The sequence below is a fragment of the Lycorma delicatula genome, chromosome 9, assembly GCF_047948215.1.
Source record: "Lycorma delicatula isolate Av1 chromosome 9, ASM4794821v1, whole genome shotgun sequence".
NCBI classification, from domain to species: domain Eukaryota; kingdom Metazoa; phylum Arthropoda; class Insecta; order Hemiptera; family Fulgoridae; genus Lycorma; species Lycorma delicatula.
This window is the reverse complement of record NC_134463.1, coordinates 76,694,475-76,716,578: the sequence shown is the minus strand read 5'-3', so window position 1 is coordinate 76,716,578 and position 22,104 is coordinate 76,694,475. Positions and strand designations below refer to the sequence as shown.

The 22,104-nt window shown below is 27.3% G+C and overlaps 1 protein-coding gene across 4 annotated transcripts in view; it reads right to left on the bottom strand.

The window, feature by feature from the left end:
- Positions 1 to 22,104, bottom strand: part of rho-5 (rhomboid-5) — a 552,643-nt gene that overhangs the window by 3,289 nt on the left and 527,250 nt on the right. For 2 of the 4 annotated variants that reach the window (XM_075375248.1, XM_075375251.1), the window contains 6 exons: positions 21,728 to 21,769; positions 16,634 to 16,722; positions 14,498 to 14,753; positions 13,201 to 13,301; positions 6,798 to 6,951; positions 2,980 to 3,246 (listed from right to left, as the gene is read on the bottom strand). In XM_075375248.1, coding sequence (XP_075231363.1) covers positions 2,980 to 3,246; positions 6,798 to 6,951; positions 13,201 to 13,301; positions 14,498 to 14,753; positions 16,634 to 16,722; positions 21,728 to 21,769 — 909 coding nt within the window. The remainder of the gene's footprint in view (positions 1 to 2,979; positions 3,247 to 6,797; positions 6,952 to 13,200; positions 13,302 to 14,497; positions 14,754 to 16,633; positions 16,723 to 21,727; positions 21,770 to 22,104) is intronic. The other 2 variants (XM_075375249.1, XM_075375250.1) reach the window with 2 other exon arrangements.

The window sequence follows — 22,104 nt, the reverse complement described above, 5'->3', positions numbered from 1 at the left end:
GTGAGTGCAGTACTGTTTGTGTAAAATGCTTTATTCAATTCAGGAGAGTATAGTCACAGTTAAGGCTTATATTCTTTCTGGATCGTTTGAAGAATCACATCAAGTATTTGTAAAAACATTTCCGAATGCCTATATTCCAGCAAAGAGTAGTATAAATGATTTATTTTAAAAATGGCTTACAACAGGTTCAGTTTCAAATGCAAAATGAAACAGGCAACCTTCTGTCAGGACACCACAGGCCATTGCAGATATTGAAAGGAGAATTACTGCCAGTTCAGAGGATGCCATTTTCAAAGAATTTTATGCACATTTAACTGGTAATGAAAAAGAATGTAACTTCTTCCAACAAGATGGAGCAACGTGTCACATATCAAATGTTTCGCTGAATCGCATTCATGCAGCTTTCATAAATAAATCAGCTGTCAGCAGAGGACGGTGGCCTACACATTCCCCAGAGTTGTCTACTTGGAATTTTTCCCTTTGGGGCTAGTTAAAGGAGAGAGTTTATGCATCTCAATCCCACAATATTGATGAACTGAAGGTGAACATTCAATGAGAAATCAATGCAACTGACAACAACGTTTTGCATCAGACAACTCTCAATATGATCAGTTGAGCATAAAAGTGCATTGATGCCCAAGGTGGTCATTTTGAATATCTTTTGCAACAATAAGATAAATGAATGCAACATTTAAATTACATTTTATGACTCTTATTTAATTTATCGGTATCATTCATAAAATTTCATTTCAGCATAATCTATCGATTCTGCAGCAGTTACATTATGGTTCGGTTTTATGTTGCTTACTCTGTATTTACAGCAAAGAAAAAAAGCTTCAATTACATGATATTTTATTAAACCACACCAAATATTAACATGTCATCATGTGCTTTTTCAAAAATTAAGTGTTGATTTTTAGGTCCCAATATTCGTAAATTGTGTCTATAAAATACTATAAATAATTAATAAGTAATTGTGTCTATAAATAGTTAAGTTAAAAGTAGCTTCATTCATAAAAATTACATAATTCAAAAATGATTTGTTTTTTTCATTCTTTTCATCTAAAATCTCAACAGAGAACTGGAAACAATTTTCTGTATCAGACAATTTTATTTCTTATAGTAGATGAACTTTGTTTCATACAATTGCAATCTTTTATATAGAATTTTATAAATGGTTGTTTTTGAAATTTGTAACTCAAAGGTTCAATGAGTGATGGGATTTATTAGGACTTCTGATTGTAGACTGTCTACATCATTCTACAGTTTCTTCAAATATTGGTGGCTTTCCAGACGATTTCTATTTAAGAAAAGATCCTATTTCTCTGAATTGAATAAACCAGCATCATTTACTGTTTTCATGTAATAGCTCCTTCTCATATATATAACAAAATATACATTGAATTAAAATTACTGATTTCAATTCCGGCATGCCACAAAAAAACATACTAGCCTTCTTGAACAGAAATCATAGAAAACGAAGGAACACATCTAAACAACAATACAGAAACTGATGCAGTGGTTAAAGTGGCTGTTCAACAACTTTTCCTGACTTGAATTGCTAAAACCCAACTATTCTTCTTTTACCTGTATAATATTACGATGATGACCTTGTAAATATATACAATTGTAGAATAATTACCACATGGATTTTAATTCAACTATTTTGTAAAAGCTATGAATTAAATTTCAAAATATCAACTCAAGATGCATTGATCTGGCCTAGTTTTAAGAGATCTACTTTTTTTTTTTGTCTTCAGTCATTTGACTGGTTTGATGCAGCTCTCCAAGATTCCCTATCTCGCGCTAGTCGTTTCATTTCTGTATACCCTATACATCCTACATCCCTAACAATTTGTTTTACATATTCCAAATGTAGCCTGCCTACACAATTTTTTCCTTCTACCTGTCCTTCCAATATTAAAGCGACTATTCCAGGATACCTTAATATGTGGCCTATAAGTCTGTCTCTTCTTTTAACTATATTTTTCTAAATGCCTCTTTCTTCATCTATTTGCCACAATACCTCTTCATTTGTCACTTTATCCACCCATCTGATTTTTAACATTCTCCTATAGCACCACATTTTAAAAGCTTCTAATCTTTTCTTCTCAGATACTCCGATTGTCCAAGTTTCACTTCCATATAAAGCGATACTCCAAACATATATTTTCAAAAATCTTTTCCTGACATTTAAATTAATTTTTGACATAAACAAATTATATTTCTTACTGAAGGCTCGTTTTGCTTGTGCTATTCGGAATTTTATATCGCTCCTGCTTCATCCATCTTTAGTAATTCTACTTCCCAAATAACAAAATTCTTCTACCTCCATAATCTTTTCTCCTCCTATTTTCATATTCAGTGGTCCATCTTTGTTATTTCTACTACATTTCATTACTTTTGTTTTGTTCTTGTTTATTTTCATGCGATAGTTCTTGTGTAGGATTTCATCTATGCCGTTCATTGTTTCTTCTAAATCCTTTTTACTCTCGGCTAGAATTACTATATCATCAGCAAATCGTAGCATCTTTATTTTTTCACCTTGTACTGTTACTCCGAATCTAAATTGTCCTTTAACATCATTAACTGCTAGTTCCATGTAAAGATTAAAAAGTAACGGAGATAGGGAACATCCTTGTCGGACTCCCTTTCTTATTACGGCTTCTTTCTTATGTTCTTCAATTATTACTGTTGCTGTTTGGTTCCTGTACATTTTAGCAATTGTTCTTCTATCTCTGTATTAGAACCCTAATTTTTTTAAAATGCTGAACATTTTATTCCAGTCTACGTTATTGAATGCCTTTTCTAGGTCTATAAACGCCAAGTATATTGGTTTGTTTTTCTTTAATCTTCCTTCTACTATTAATCTGAGGCCTAAAATTGCTTCCTAAAATTAGTAGAGATCTAATAATAAATTAAATTATAAAATTTATCATGGTTTTATAAAATCATAATTCAAAACAAAATAATACTTACCCAAATGAGACAAATTTTCTTTTGTCGATCATATTCACCGAAAGATACAAATGGTAAAAGAGCATATGACAGAAGAAAGCCGAAAGCAAAGCCGAAAAGATGTGCAAAATTATCAACCCAAGGTAAAAGACCAAAAAGGAAAAGAACTAGGTTGATGCCAAGCAACTTCAAAAGGGCGTGTTGAGGATGCCTCAACATCGGCCAAGCGTTTAACACCTCGACTATCAAACATGCCAATAGACCAAATTGAGCTCCAGCTGGACCAACCTGAAAAATAAATTTGTAAATAAATATCAATTATGTAAATTTATAATTTTACTAATGGCTTAATGTGTTATATATGTATTTATAAACACCATGAAAAAATGATTAACATTAACATACATAAAATGGCATAATTTAATTAACCAATAGTGTAAAAAATAAAATTATGAGAAAATTGAAATTAAGAAATAGTTTTCAAAGTAATTTTAAATTTGCTTACATTATATAATTTATTCAGAACTTTAGTTATGCCTTTTAACATGTAATCTGAGATTCTCTTAATATGTTCAGTTCAGTTGCCATTTCTTGCAAAGCACTCTTCTGATAACATATAGTTATGCAAATAATGTTTAATACAGAAACATTACACTTAATTTTACTAAAAATAAATACATATATATGTTTCTGTAAAATTAACTGAACAATGAAGTATCCAATATCTATTTATTTTTTTAAGTAGCCTGCTAAGAACCACACTATATCATTTAATTTTTTCTTCTTTCCTTCTTTTTCATATTTCCTTTATTTTCTCGGAATGCCTCATTTTTCTTCTGTCCAATTTCTTCTGGTGTACTTTCTACCTTGATCCACAAGAACCTTTGCATTACAAATTATTTCTCTAAACTTCATTCTACTCAAACAGGCCTCCTTTTTTATCCTTAGGTTTAGAATTTCCTCTTTCATCTACTTTATGTATCCTGATTGGCTTTTTAATATGCAAAGTATTTTAAAATTTGTTTATTAGCCTTTTCTTATTCAATCAGATTATGTACCCAAGAAATTTTAACCTTTTTCCTAATTTCCAAATCTGGTTTCCAAATCTTATTGGGTTTTATAGAATTCCTTATTTGATTTTACTTTGTACCCTTTTTCTGTTTTTCTGGGACTATAGATTGTCCTAAGGATTTTCCTTTCAATTTTGAGTAGATTTTCAAACCCAGCGTCAGATTTGCCATTTTAATTCCGTATAAAATCACTGGTCCAACTACAATGCCTTAATTTTATTGTTCTAAATTTTTTTGATAAGGAAATTTAATTTTTCTAATTTGAATCTCTGGATTTCTGAAGCTACTTTGTCTGTCCTGTTTTTACTGATTATTTATCATAATTATTTAAATTGGGTTGTGTTATTCCAAATAATTTGGGTTGGGTTGAGTTATTTATTTTTCCATAATAGGTCTTCATTGATTTTTTGGGATAATCTTTGATGTTTGTCATGATTTCTCTTTATCTATTAATTAAAATATATATATATATATATATATGTACTATATATATATATATAGAACATATAAATTTGAAAAAACTGTGTTATTATAAACATCATTTTTCTATTATAATATTGGTATAATGTTCACAAACAATAAATAAACAAAAAATGTCATACGTCATGATATACAGCAATCATTTGTTTCTTACCAAAGAATTGAAAAAAAAACAACCTGACAGGTAGACAACATTATTCGCTATTAATAAACAAGGACTGACACAGCTATAAGAAATATGTTCTTGAATATAATTAGAGGTAGTTCCTATTATTGTATGTATAACTTGTATACTTACATAACCTTATACTCTATGATAGTTCGCAGACGTTATTTAACACTGAATGTCACCAGTGCTATATAACATTTGACATTAATTGCAGTCAATTATATTCAGTGCGATTATTAAATCAATTCTGGGTTAATTTTATATTTTGTAGAACCTAGATTATGAAGTACACCTGCTTAATAAAATGAGATCTATGTTTTCCCATAGGTAGAGAACATAGACGATAAAGATATCCACATATGTAATATGAAATTATTAACATGTCTATTAAGGATAACATTTATTTGAAAAATAAATAAACTTTTATCAACATCAGGAATTCGACCTAGCAATGCTAATTAAAACATGAGTGAGGTGGCTGGTTGTATTCACTATACAGTAGAATGAAAAGTTTTTTATATACATTTATATTTATATACCCTATTTACATGAAGTTTATGAAATATTATGTATGGGTGCATTTTTTGTGAGGGTGATAGATCATTTGTGAGAGTTGATAGATCATGTTAATTCAATATCAAAATAAAAAGGGAAGGAATTATTGCAAAAATACAATAATAATTATTGTATTTTTATTGTTTGAATTTGCTTGTGTTTGCTGTTTCTGCGTTGTGCAATAGCAATTACTCTGGTTCATAAAGATCCATACTCTCTAGAAATGGCTGATTACTTCTAAGTTGAAAATGTAAAAGCCACCTGAAAAGTTGGAATCTTTGAAAGGATCACAGAGATAAGAAGATGTTACGGAAAATGGGATGGTACAGCTGAATGCCTTTCTAAAACAAGAGTTTCAGAAATGTTTTAAATAACGATAAATATATTGGGCTAAATGTGTTGAGACATACATGCATTGTGAGGATAAGATCTAGAAGTGATTATATATTTCTTTTCATGGCCTAAAGTTAGATACTTTTTGAATAGATGACCTTCAATGTCTGTAAAAATTATTTTATTTTATTTAGAAAACAAAAGTAATGAAAAGATAATCAGATCAGTAAATTCTACTGAAACAAGAAATTCTATAACTAATTTTTTGATATTTAAAAAATATTTTGATTCAAGGATACAATTTTTGCAGAAAAACTGGAGATACTTCTGCAATAGAATTATTTATTTGCTTACCAAAGAACAGATTACAATAACAATTCATTCCAACTGAATCATTTCACAATCAATTTGATAAAGTACAGGCAAATGGAAAAAAATCACTAGTTGATATTGTAATGTTTTTCTTTAATTTTGTATGCAGATCTTTGCATAAGTAAATTGAATAATGTAAAATGAGAGAGCTTTAACACATTCCCATAAATTTAACAAAAGAATCATTTTTAGATTTATTTATAAAATTAACTACATTGTGCCATGGAACAAAATAGTTTTTAGAAATGATTAATGAAGCTTTTAAAAAATAAAAAAAAAAATAAAATAAAAATAAAAACCTTCAAAAAATTAGGCTGAAAACATCCTTTTTCAATCCTTTAAATTTTGATTTCAAGTTGGAACCAAATAAAAATATTTTAAAAATCAGTAATTTGGTACTGACTTCAAATGATTGAAAAAGTGCATTTTTGATTTTAAGTACAGTTTTAGGTTTTTAAATTTATTTATTATTTTCAACTGACACTGATCTCTCTAGGACCACAATAAATAGTTTTACTTATTGGTATTTATTTGTTTTGTTCCCAGGGGTTTTTAAGTTTGCATGAGTGTTCTTCTCACCTTTGCTGGATTCATTCTGTTCTTTCATTCTTACTTTATGATATCCTTAAAATATTTTGATTCTGCAGGTCTACAAAAAACCACTACCTACATGAAAAAATCCTGCTCACAAGAAACACAAAGGCAAAAAACTACATCTCGATAAAAGTAAGAAATGAATATGGAAAAAATGATTATAAATTTTACAGGTAAAATAATATTATTACAAAATTACAAATTTTTTTAAAAGTTTTATTTGAATAATTAATGTAAATAGATTATTATTATTATTATATACTCACCTCTGCTCTGTATGGAACAAATATTGCACTAGCCAGATTTCCAGCCACACCTGATCCCATATAAATAATCATAATTCTTAATGATCCTGTTAATTTTTCTAAATCTCTCATCAAAAACCACTGAATCACAAGGGTTATAGCCAAGTGCAACACACTGTGGTAACAAGAGAAAAAAAATTACATATTGTACTGAATTAGATACATATGAATTTTATAAATTTAAATAGTTTGTATACAAATTCTTCCTACAATTTTAAAAAATTTTTGCAAACTTTAAATTTTTATCATTAAAAAAAGGAGGAATAATTTTAACATTATTGTATAAATACAATGTTAAATTAAAATCAGCTCATTTCTCAATAAAGACTAACAAACAAGAATGAATTAACTGTAGTAATAATGTTGCATATTTAATCCATCCAACTAACAAAAATTTTCAAACAATTTAAGCTCAAACAAATTTACTGTCACAGTTCCTGATCAGCACCATGCTGAATTTATTCTTTAATACTGGTCTAAATATGAACAGCAGTCTTTTCTAATACTAACTACAAATAACAAATAATTAAAATGTGTCTTAGATATAATCTTACAGATTAGACTACTATAATATCTCCAAAAATACAAATCCTCAACCCAACTAATAAAGAATGAAAACGGTAACAGGCGCCTAACAATAAAGACAAAGTGGAAATCCTAGTTAAATGTTGGAACAAGCTACTAAATTGTGAAGAACTGACAGAAGTCCTAAATTTCAACACCCCAATAACAACAAACCAGAAAACATCAACCTTCCCACATAAAAGAAGTTTAATACGCACTGGGTGAGATGAGGAATTACAAAGCAGCGGGAGAAGGTCAGACTTTTGTAGAGATCTGAAAACATGCAGGAAGATCAGCAAAAATTGCCTTTCATCAACATTTTGTCAACATCTGGATCAGAGAAGAACTACCAGAACACTGGACAACAGCCTTCATCCATCCACTACACAAAAAAGGGGACTAAAGGACAAAACAGACCCTAAAAATTACAGGGGAATCTCACTCCTAAACACAACATACAAAATTATTTTAAGAATAATGCTCAACAGGATCAGTTTACAACTTGAGAAAGAACTAGGAGAATACCAGGGAGGTTTCAGACCCTGGAGGAGCTGTCCAGACCAGATCATGAGTCTCAAGCTAATAATGGATTATAATAGGAAAAGAAACAGAGACATGGCAATAACACTTGTAGATTTCATGAAAGCTTATAATAACTGCATCCACAGAGAATCCCTACTAAAAATTCTAAAACACCTCGGACTACATACTAAATTAATATACTTGATAAAACTGACCCTCAAATCACGAAGTCAAAGGAAAAATTCAGTGGCACGCTCTCTGAACCATTTGAGATCAAAACAGGACTGTGCCAAGGGAATGGGCTCTCATCACTATTATTTAACTGTGCCCTAAATATGATAATGAGGAAATACCTCAAAGTACGTCCCCAAAAGTAAAAATAAGCCAAAAGATTAATACAAACTGTCTTGGTTTCGCGGACAAATTGGCACTACTAGCAAATGAGATCGACAAAAGCTAAAACACAGATATTAGAACTTCAAAACATTACAAATAAAATTGGCCTCAAAATACCATTTGAAAAGACAGAAATTACACCTCAAAAACCAACATGATTAAAAGAAGTTAATATAAACAATAATAAAATCAAAACAGTAATTGAATTTAAATACCTTGGAGAATTAATACCTAAACGAAAAAAAACCTCAATCCAAATAAGAATAAAAAACTAGCTGAAGCGCAAAAATTAATTTGGTACACTTATATTAAAAAATGCCTATCAATAAATGTAAAAATAAGATACTACAACACCGTTTCAAAAGCAGAAGCCATGTGTACAGCAGAAACAATCTTCCACCTGAACAAACAATCAAAGACAGACTTCAGAAGAGAAGAAGAATTGGGAAAACCTGCATCAATAAAAAATACCAGAAAGATGGGCAGAAAGATGGTTCAGAAACTGATAAAAAATTTATTTAATAAAATTTAATGACCTAAATAATATAAAAATGTTCCATATAATCCTGAAATTTCAATGCCCTACATGTAAATTACCTATCAAGCCATACTCACTATGCATTAATATACTGTTGAAAATACATAACTAAATATGTATTGTACAGTCAGGCTATTGAAATTTCAAAAGAGCACTGGAGCATTCATCTCATTATTTAAAATATAAAATCAATTTTCAAATTTTCAGTAAATAAATTTTTAAATTAATTTTTAAAGTGATTAAATTCCTGTAGCTTCAAATGTTTAAACAAAGTGAATGGTAGAGATATAGAACCTAACGATTGATTTTTTCCCGCTATTGTAAATAATGAGTTTTCACAATTATAGTATAAAGTTAATATTAATCTTAATATTTATGCTATTACACAAATCACTGAAATGGCTGCCTAATAATAACAAGACTTATCTCAGCATTTTATTATCTTTTCTTTTTTGATAATTAAACTGTAAGAATGCAACTTTTATTTGAATCAATATGGTAATTTTGACTCAACAGGCATTATAAATAAATACATACATTATACAGGCATAATACATATGATCAGAAGTTCAATAAAAGGTTTCTCCAGATTAACAAAGTTAAAACTGTCTACTGTAATTTATTTTCTGTAATTTAATTTCTGTTCTTATAGTTGACTGCATATCATTTGTATTTAATGGGATCAAAGAATACAAGTGCCAATGTAATTTAAAATTAGTGGGACTCTGATTATCTGAACATTGATTTCCCAAATTCCCGATTATCTGGTCTGTTCAAAACAGCTCTAGCTAATTAAAAAAAATTACACCATTTAAAAAATCTTATATACAGAGTGAGCAACATAAAACGAACTCATAATGAAACTGCTACCCATCACTATTTATGAACTAGCACGACTAGTGGCTGTATATGTTACGACTGACTGTTGCTGCCATTTGTCAAGTGGTTACATGTCACTACTGTGAGTGCAGTTGTATTTGTGTAAAATGCCTCATTCAACCCAGGAAAGGATAGCTATAGTTGAGGCCTATATTTCTGTTATAGATTGTTTGAAGAATCACATCAAGTATTCACAGAAAAATCTCAAAATGCCTGTATCCCAGCGAAGAGTAGCATACAGAATTTAGTTAAAAAATGGCGTACAACAGGTTCAGTTTCAAATGCAAAACGAAATAGACATTAGGACTCCACAGGTCATTGCCAATATTGAAAGAATTACTACCAGCCCAAAAAAATCGCTACACAAGATATCCCAACAATCTGTTGTTAAATACACATCCTATCATAAAATTCTTCATGAATTAAAAGTGAAACCATACTGTGTTACAACTGTGCAACAGCTGAAGGAGACAGACAAATTGAGACAACTTGATTATTGCAACTGGCTTCTTGAAAACATTTTTGGTGGACAGATAGAATTGTCTATTTGCAATTTTTTCCTTTGGGACTACTTAAAGGAGACAGTTTATCTATCTAATCCCCACAATATTGATGAATTAAAGGTGAACATTCACCAAGAAATTAGCGCAATTGACAATGTTTTGCCTCAAGACAACTCTCAATATGATCAGTCGAGCACAAAAGTGCATTGATGCCCAGTTTGGTCATTTTGAACATCTTTTATAACAAGAAGGTAAATAATAGATGCAACATTTAAATTATGTTTTATGTTTTTCTTATTTAATTTATTGGTATCATTCATAAAATTTCATTCCAGCATTACCTACCGATTCTGCAGCTGTTAAGTTATGGTTTTATGTTGCTCACTTTGTACTATTCAAATAAAGCTTTGCTTCAACAGGAAACATACTTTTATTGATCTTTGTTTTTATAGGGTTTTTTAATTGATATTTTTGCAATTTGAGTAGTAAAAAATGTATGTTAATTTTAGATTGTGTTAAATTAATTACAAAATTAACTTCTGAGAATACTGATGAAAACACGTTAATTAATTAACTGTGATGTAATGAAGTAATGAAATTATTATTTCATAATTATAATTATCTCATGAAAAAGCTTATGAATGTTGTCTATTCTATGGGTTAGTTGGAGTAATAAAAAGAAAGCAATTCTTCAAATATTCTTTGTTTAAAATGATTACATGAACTTGCAGCTCATAAATGATCAACATTAAAGCAAGTACAGATGACAGATTTTTTTTAAAGAAGTAATACTATTTTTAATATAGTATTTTGAATACCGACTGTCGTTAAGTTTATTCTTTTAAATGTACTGTAATTTTTAAGAAATAATGTTTTTTATATCACACAGAAACTTAACTCAATTTCTGTTCAATACATTTTTTTTGCGAGTTCATACGTTTTTTAGTTGTCTTTTTCATAAAACAGTAAAGTAGTAAATTTTAATTTGTTTTAGATAATTTTTGTGAATTCTGAACCTTTTGTTAGCAAATTTCTACTCTCTGGATTTTTTGTAATGTAATATGTCTGCTTTTTTATACATTATACATATGTTCTGTGTATTTTTTAATTTTACTAAAATATATTTATTTTTTTATATTTTTCCTTTTTATTAAGTGTGATCCCCATCAAACATTATAATATGTTCAGTATATGTGATAGACCTTTTTTTTAATTTCATATATTTATTTCTATATTGATTTTATAGTTTAATTACCAGATAAAAACAATCAGAAACTGCATTTTACATTGCAGTTTAACAACATCTTCACAACAAAATATCAAACAAATTTTAAGTTTTATTTCATAATACACATGTAAATGTAAAATTTCATTAGTTTTTTATTCTTTGCTTATTATATTCATAGCACTGTGATTTAAAACAATATTAATTTTTTATTTTTTAATGAAATAGTATGAACTAAAAAATATTCTATGATATTAATTGTTCAAGATTACAGTTTTTGAAAGTAATAACTGCTTCAAATTGATATAGGGGTATAGAATTCAGTGAACATGTAAAAAGTAAACTGGAAACACTCAAAGCACCCCAGTTATAACATAATCATACAAACAATAAAACTAATCGGAAAGTTTTTTTTTAATAAATACACTGCCACAAACACTTATTTAATACTCTTTAGTATTGACAATGTACTGATAATTCCTGAAGTGCCAGGGATTTGGTGATTAAGTAGACTGTTACCAAACTGCAGTAGCTTCAGTATCCTGATGATTGAGAATATGACTTCCCAAAATTCTAGAATATAATAAATCTATTAACTTATATAATGAAATGATTGTAATCAGAGGATATATGACAGGTATGTTATAAGAAATTGACCACAATCAGATTATTGTTCTTGTACTAACATTATGGTCCTGGATAACATTAGAAAAAGATGCATTTATCTCATCTTTACAAAGTTTTCAGAAAGAACACTGGAAATGATCTAATACATTACAATTATAATAAATGAGGATTTGTTCAATAATGCAGATTAATGCAGCTAGACGATCATTAATCTTACTTCTAACTTGTGCCATCTTGTCTTTTCTAGATTTCTTCTACATGTATTCTTAATAAAATTTTAGGAATTTTATATTAAAACTACATAAATCATTCAGAAAACATAATTACCAATTAATGATTAACAGAATTTCATTAAAAAAAAATAATTTTCTTTTTACCACTATAATGTCTTCAACAATATTTTTTTCATTTAATATTATAAATATTTAATGTGTGATGATACTAAACAAATTTTTTCTTATTGAAAGCTTTTTTTTTACGAATAGTTTAGTCAATAAATCATAAAAAGACTCACACCTTAAGTAAACCTAGCATGCTTCATTATACTTTCATATATCATTAAAATTTTATGTAACTATCAGGAGAGTGATCTTTAAATTAATTACAGTTAACACATACATCACATTTCCTTTTTCTGTAGATTAGATCATCTCTAAAGTGGCATAATTAAAGTTATTAACAACTATTAATGAAATACTTTTGGCAAACAGCAAACCTGCATCTAGTGTTGTTCCACTTGGATGATCTACAGAAAGAGATTTATTTAATATTACTTTTGCCATCAGAATTTACTCTTGTCATACCTTTCAACTCACAGAATATTAATCTGCAAGACAATGAAACCACCAAATTGTAAGAAATATAGATTTACTATCTTAGCCAGGGGCCCTACATTTCTTTTTTATTTTAATTAACATGTACAATCTAAATACCTGTTATTAGATACAGATTATATAAATACATTAATTCATATTTTTAAAGACATTTAATCATTGATATGCAACAACAAATTAAGATATAAAGTGACAAATTAATGCAACATTCAAAATGATTGTGTAATAAATAAATTTAAATTTAAATAAAAAAAAAAAAAACAGGAATATTACTTACCCAGCATGAAGGAAAAGGGATGTCCAGAGCCTGTAAAACTGGTCAGGCACTTCTGGTGAATAGAATGGAATCATACCACATACGTTATCCAAACAAGACACCTGTAATTACAATTTTATTCTTTTTTATTTCAACTTGATATCTGTAAAAATATTTTCATAAAAGTAAAATTAAATATGCTATTTCACATAAAAATACACAATTCTACCAACGTATTTCATGAATTAAAGCTGTCGAGACAACTTTTCAAAACAAAAATTTATCTTTCTATTTAATCACTAATTTTTCATTAAACTGAAACTTACAATTTTTGTTGGAAAATCTTTTTCAGTCTGTTAGAGGAAAAACATTAAAATATCATTAAAATCAATTTTTTCTCATATGACCAATTTCTAAAACACAACAAACTGTTGAAAACTCATCAGTTCACCAAAAGTTAAGTGATAAGATCTGATCTCAATAAAACACATAAGTAAAGATTAATTCTGGCAATCTCTGAGGCAAAAATTCAGCCTTTCATCTAGAGATCCCAGCTTTTAATCCCAGTTATGACTGGATTTTCATATACTAAAAATGTTTACATCAAATCCACCATATACATTAATCATTCAAACAAAATAGTAATTGTATTGGTTAAAAAAATGTTTTGACTTACAAAATTTTCATATGAAATTAATTATTTTTGGAAATTTCTTTCTCTAAATGTAAGTAAAAAAATTTTCTCTGAATTTAATTTATAATACTGTAAATTTTCTGTATTCTGGTAATCTTACATATGACATTTAAGAATTTAAATTTATATACTTTTATGTGCACTACTGAAAAAAGGGCATTTTATTAAATTCTTTACCTACTTCTGTCAAGTTAAATGTTTATTTTTATCCTGAAATTTATTAATAGAAACAAAATGAACACAATGTTGCTAACATAGAATTAAAACATCTCAGATGTAACCAATTCAAACATTTTTAAAAATACTAATGGATTCAATCCTAGTCAGGTGAAGCATTCATGCATATATAAAGTTCAATTCTTGTTTTTATAATAAAGACTAAACTGTACAATTAGAAATTTGCTAAAGTTACTAAGTAAATAAATACCAGTTTCTGAATCAGTAATCAGTTTATGAATTAGTTTTTACACATCATAATCAATTTTAAGAGTTTATGGAATAAAGAATTGAAATTGAAAGTAATGTAATAATAGAAAAAGTATTACATCATTATATGAAGCGTATTGTAATTCATTTTTTAAAATTAAGATGCATGCCCAAAAAAAACAAAAATTTATGAAATACCTGAGAACAAAGTGAAGCTTCTTCATGAAAGTAACCATGAACAAAATCACAATATTCACGAGTTGTTATTCTGCAAGTACCGTGAATACCAATACAACAAGGGTGGCCAATCACTTCACAGACCATATGCTCAGCAGCCAACTTGTCCTTTGCTCTCAGTCTTTGAGTCGGAGGATATGCCTTCCTGCATATTGGCCACTTTGTTATATCATCAGGCCATTCATATGGGGCTATTGATGCAGGTGCTTCACAATATCTATAAGAATAAAAATATAGGCGGTATACATCTATAACTCCGAAAATTAACAGTAATATTAAAATAATACACAAATATTTAAAAAAAAGTTATTTGTTCTAATGCAGTTTAACATCAATAAAGAATATACAACCAGATATGAAATAAAAATTAGTAATAAAATAAAATATTACATAAAAAACCTTGTTATTTGGCCCAGTCATAATTGATAATGAAATCAGATTTTGGTTAATCTAAACTGTAACAGATATTCCTATGTTCTACAGTTTTTTTAAAACTTATTTAAATTTTAATAAATATTCTTCTATGAATATTCACACAATGTTAAAGATCTACGCTATTGAATAAAACAATATTTTGAAGTAAAAATAAATGATGTAGTAATAATAAAAGGCATGCTTTTAAGTCAAACTCACAGTAAGTTGAAATTAAATTATTTTTTAGTGCTCTACTAGAAAACGCATAAGTACTGAGATCTTAGAAAAATGTTAGGAGCTGTAACATTAATAAATAATGATTACTTTAACAAGTTTACCTAAAAGAGAACAAGAGCCAATCACACCTACATCTACCAATAAATCATTGTTTTTAATACACCTTAGTAAGCAAACTAATATTTTATAATGACTTTTTAGAGATAAAAATATTCTTTTTATTTTTAATAGATTCAAAAATGTACATAGATTCCTTTTAAGAACACTTTATTTTATGTAACTTTCGATATTAAAATTAATTCTCTAGAAAATAAATATTACCATACACATACATATTTAGTTAAACAAAAAACCTACCTATGTGAAACTTTTCATCTTAAAAAAATAATTATGGTAAAGCATTTTTAACTAAGTAAGAATATATATATTTAAATTCTATTAAATAAATCACCTAGTACAAATATTGAAATGATACATATATTATCTCAATATGGCGATGCAGGATCTGTGAAAGTACTTTCATGAAAAATTAAGGTAAAAATTGTCTTATCTCAAGATTCTGTACTAAGTTTATTTAAAAGAATTTAAATATAATCTAACAGTACAGAAGAATAATATTTATCTTAAAAAGATTTATTTCAGTAAAATATATATATATATAATATAATTAATTCTATTATTATAATTATAATAATAATATAATAATTCTTATTATTATAAGACCTATTTTTATTGAAAAGTTTTTCTTTTTCAAATAATTCAGTAAATCCAGCTCAAACTAATAAATCTTGTTACATTTAACAAGAATAAAAGTAATAATAAAATAAAATACTATACAGGAAAACACTGCTTTGGTACGAACTTAATGAAGTTAATGAAATCAGACTGTAGTTAATCCAGATTGTAAGTGATTGGCAAACATACTTTTCTAAATTTGAGTATTTTTGTAACACTTATTTTTAAGTGAAGATTTTTCCAATATTTTTATTTTTAGATGATATACCATCAAAATTATCTGAATAGCGTGGGCTACTTTTAAACTGAGAAATTCAGTTTGAAAACAAATAATTTGTAATAAATTAAGATAAAAAGAAAAATAATGAGGAGTTCTTATTTCCCTAATATGTCTATTCTTATTTATAACATATCCTATCTTAATTATCAGATAAGCTACTCAAGAATAACTGTGAAAGTGATAAATTGACTTAATATAGATATGAATGGATATCATTCATATCAATATTTTAGGTGAATTCACTTTTTGAATATACAAAATTGTGATGATAAAAAGCCTAAAAAGTCTACAATAATAAAAAATGAAATTTTTAATTCTTTTCAGATTCGCCAACTTATTTCATTAAGTATAGATTAAACATTATCATTTGGATACAACATTTCTATTGTTAATTTTATAGATACTTTCATAATAAATAAAATTTCACTTACTTTGGGTCAAGGCCACATACTGATCCAGAAAGTCTGCCACCAGGTCCTGAATCTCCAGCAGACCATTTTTTCCATGTTGATATTGTTTTCTAGAATAAAAAAAAAATTATATACATAAGAAATATTTTAGTTTCAATAATCACTGGTAGTTTTATAATACGAGTGATGTGAGTTCTTGATAGCAAGAACTCTGTCCATCAGATAAATAAATTAAAAAAACAATTAACCTCTTTCCACCACATAATGTAACACTATTAAAAATGTTTAGACTTATTTTATCTTGAAATAATTATTTACAGAGAAATTTTCCATCACACCAATCCTCATCACAAATAAATACAAAAAAACAAAAATAATTACAAAAATATATTTGATTACTTATAAAAAATTATTTTCTAAAAACGGTTTTATTTAACTAATATTAATATTAACATTAATAAAAAAAGGAAACAAATTAGAAAAACCCTCTAAAAAGTAAAAAATAAGAATTAAATCAAATTGAGAATTTTAACAAAAAAAAAATATAATATATGAACAAATATAAAAATGCACTGAAAAGTAAAAAATAAATTATATAAATATCTAATAAATAACCAATAAATAAATGTAATAATTATTAAATTTAAAAATTAAAAGTAATGAAAATATTTAGTTAAATAAAAGCGTGGTGCAGTTTTTATAACAATGTTTTTGAGTAAGTATTTATAGACATTTGCTGTATTTTAAAATATATTTTTTGTTTAATGAGGTTGTTTAGTATATGTATATACTTTATTTATACATAAAAGATAGAAACCTACATCAACTATCAGGGGAGGGTTCTACAATATCTGGAACATTTCATGACGCAGTATTTTGGAAAACCAAGGATGACAAGTAAGGATGCGAACAAATAAATCCATGTTTAATAAACTGGTTTTTGTTGGTAACTGAAGTCACCTAGTTTTTGTTGGTAACCCTCAGAACTAATTATTTATTTCAACTAATCTATGACACTATCAAATGTTTAAAGAAAAAACATAACCAATGCATCTTATTAATCCCATTTTATGGCATCATAATAGTTCGTTAAAAATAATAACATTTCTTTTAATAGGTGGTAATGTCTTTTTTTATACGTGGTGATATTTGTTAAAAATTCTCCTAAGTAAAAAAATACATAATTAAAATAATGTAATTTTATACAAACATAATTTTCAACAAGCATAAAATCAATCATACATTGAGCTATTATATTAACAACAAAAAATTTTTATCAAATCTGCTGACTAATACTGCAAACACAAAAATTAAATAAATGCAAACCTGTGAGGATATAAAGTTGTCAAAAATTATCAGAATTACAAAGAATTGAATTGAACTGAACAAAATTATAAATAATGGAACAGAAGAATGAAATATTGTTATTTTCGGTGATCTCGAGAAAAACACTCTTTATTTGAATTACTGTTTGGGCTTATATGTCAAATAGCAACCAGTTTCTATCTGAGTACTGCCTGACAAATGTAATTTAAAAAAATTCATCCAAAAAAGGAGAACAATATTAAAAATATGTTACATATATGTTTCAATAATTATTTTCCACATAATTAAAAAATTTGTTTAAGTTTTTTTCTGAAATCTGTCCTACAGGTAAAACTTAAGCAAGCTATAATGTAAAGATGTATTATACTTAAAGTTCTAAAATACTTTTACTTAAAAAAATTTATAGAATTTAATTTTTGATTTTCTCTAAACAAAGTTTTGGGGTAGAGAATTCTTAGTGAGAGAGAATAGTCTAAAAAAAATCTCTTTTCACCTACAGAGGCACCTACACACCAATAAAAATTTAACATCTTTTTGATAAAAGTCAAAACAAAATTTAATATGAGCATTAAATTTCTTATACAGTTATTCTATAAGATTAAACTGAGAAAATATTAAAAAAATTCTTTTCATTGAAAGTGAGGCCTAGCTATCCAAAGAAAATTATAGCTTGATTGGTTATGACAAAAATTATAGAAATTTATCTTAAATTGGTTCAATTGCTATAATGTGTACAACTAATTCTAAATTTTTGTTTACTTAAATTCACATATTTTTCCAACTAAATTAACAAATTATTTTTAGGATAAACACCAAAAAGATGTGTTACAATAATATCCAAAATATCATTTGACATTTGAATCAGTATGCAATATTTTATTGATATTACTAGAATAATGGTTTTTTCTCAAAAATCACTATGATTTTTATATTATTATTTGTATAAGAGCAATTAGTTTCATTGTACATAGTGTGATGAAAACCAAGAATTATAATTTTTGTCAAAAAGAATCTACTTATTCTTCTATACTGATTTGCTCCTCTCAAAGTAATCTCCCACGGATGCGAATGCAGTTATGGCAGCATTTTTTCAAATCCTAAAAACATTTGTGGAAAGAAATTTCTTGGTGTGGCTTTAAGTTCTTTTTTTTTTTTAATCATAATATGTAGATTGCAATCTATTCAACTAATAAACAATAAGCAACCCCCACGGCCCAATGAGATGAGGATAATGTGTATGACATGTAGTCTTGTATTGACTCAGGCCAATCATTCCTGAAAACGTGTGGTAAATTAAATCCCAATCATCAAAGTACACTGATATACACTGTCTATTCAAATCCATATAAAAGCAAATAACTTTTACGAGGATTCAAACCTCAGAACCTTTGACTTCGAAAATCAGCTGTTAAAAAAATGATTTATAACAACGATTTTACAACTAGACCAGTCCAGTGGGCAAGTTCATTTAGTGATTTTCCCTTATTTCATCTTCAAGTAGTTAATGATCTCTTAATCAATGATAACAAGAAAAAGTTGCAGGATGCCATGTCTGGGGAATATGGAAGGCTACAAATTTACAAATTAATAATTAGGTAATGGATAACACTGGAGCATTATCATGAAGCAAACTCCAAAATCCAAGAATTGTTCCCTCATACTTGTAATTTATTTTTTCATATTGTCTCAAGTAAACAGAGTAAATCCACTAAGTAATACTGTTTATGACTGTACAGCCTTATGGTAAGAATTCATAATAGGCATTGTAACAAAAGAAAACAGTAAGGAGAATCTTAACATTTGATCAAACTTTGCGTACTTTTTCAACCTGGTGGTTCAGGAAGCTTCCATTAAGATGTCTAGATCATTGTTTCAATCATAATTGAACATTCATGTTTGATCCATGTTATGACACATTTGAGTAATTCTGAGTCATCAGTAATATCAGCTTACAACAGTTCTGCAATGTTGTTTTTGTTAAAAATTCAAGTTTAGGAGCAAATTTTGCTGTTACTCATTTCATACTCTAAGTGCCAGTCAAAATTGTTTCACACGAGTCATAGGAGATTTCCACCTCATCAGCAACTTCTTTAATAGTGATTCGATAATTATACGAGTAGATCACAATTTTCTTTATTTTGTCTGTATTTTCATTGTATTAGAATATTCAACCTTTTACAACATTCTTGAAATCATTTGTACTCATAAACGCTTGGTGATGACATAACTAACTTGCCAAAGCCTTCTCTAACATGTACATCATTGTACTTTATTCCATTTTTAATGCAAATTTAATTCCATCATTTCCAATAATGAAAAAATCACTGTTGTAATAAAATGGATCCTAATTACCCAGCTGCAAAATCTGAATTACGTGTCTAATATGGATGAAAATATTGATTTACAGAACAGAAGTGCTACCATCACATGGAAAAAGAACTCAGTCAGAAAGACATAGCACACAAAATTAAAAAAAAAATCTCTTTATTTTTTAATCATATTTCATATTTAGTAATGTACTAAATGAAAAATAATAATTCTTTGTTCTATCATAAAGATAGTGTTCATCCAAAGAAATATTTTTAATGGTCAGATAGCATTTAATTTTTAATCTAGGAGTAGAATAGGAAATAGATCATATTAGCTAATAATGCTGTAAAAAAAAAAGTTGTAAAAAATCTCATTCCACATAACGGTGAAGCTTCTTTTGAATTCCATGCAACTAAACTAACATTATGACATACAATATATCATATAAATTAGTAGAGAAATACAAAATAAGAAACATGCATATATAAATGCAAAAAAAAACATGTTGGGATTTTAGCAGTTTGTAAAGTTTTCATAAGGAAAAAAGGCAAATAAAAAAATAATGCATGTTCATATATGTGTTTAAAACAAAGTTTAAAATAACAGACAATACAATATTAAAAATTAAATAAAAAAAGAGAATCTTAATTTCTAAAAATATTGAACACATTAATAAAAAAACTGATGTGAACACCATATGACTTCCTTGTATGCCTATTAAATTACATATACATATTTTTAAAAGTACATAAAATTTTATTTCACTAATAACTTATTGAATGAATTATTATTTGTTACAAAAATGTTTTTAAAATCAGAGGTTAATAATTATTAATAAATCAATATTATTTAAATAAATATTATTATTTAATAATATTTGAATAAAAAAAAAAAAAGGTTAAAAAAAAAGGAAATGAAGTCGGATTTGAACCGATGTGCCTTCCACTTGTAAGATCCAAATATTTCATTAATTAAAATTTTATTTGGCAATAACTCTGGAACCAACGAAAATAAGTACCACTTATGAAATATTAGTGAAAAGCTTTCAATGAGGGCTTATTACTGCAGTTAAGAAAGAGTCCAAAATCCTAATTTTTTGGATTTTGGGCTTTTTTAGACATTTTTGGTCAAGTCAATTGCAATCAAAAGGGGAGATGTGTATGCAATTAGATGTTAACAACAGTCCTAAATCCAAAATTTCAACATTCTATGGCTAATCGTTTTTGAGTTATGCTACTAGATACATACATACGTACGTATGCTTTTTACTTCTTTGTACTTTGTACAAAGAAATAAAAATTAAAATGTTTAAAATGTTAAAAGCAAGACAACAAAAAAATATGCAAAAAAAATATAAAGCAAAATTATTAAGGGAAATAAAACATACTTTTTTACAATATGCTGTTGATAAAAAAAAATACTTTTGTAATACAAACAATGCAACTACACACATAACAATAATGATAAATTTGAACATACCGTTGGTCGTAACCCACGAGCAAGCTGAATCCGTGATGTAACCAGCAAGGGGGAAAATAAGCAAATATATATTATTATCACTGTTTCCTTTATATTAAGTAAATATAAATTATAACAAAATAATTAACAGTAATATAACAATAGTACTGAAGGGAAAATGAACTGGTGACTACCACATAATTCTTAAAATATCTTTTACAAATTTAACTGTCATTCCTACAAAGCAGAAAAATTTGGGTTGTGCAATTTTTACGATTACTCTGAATAACATGAAATTAAAGATGAAGTGTTGGTTTTATATTTTTTAATCAGGAATAAACTAATTTCAAGTTCTAAAATTAAATTCTGTCTAATATTCTGAATTAAAAGAAAAAACT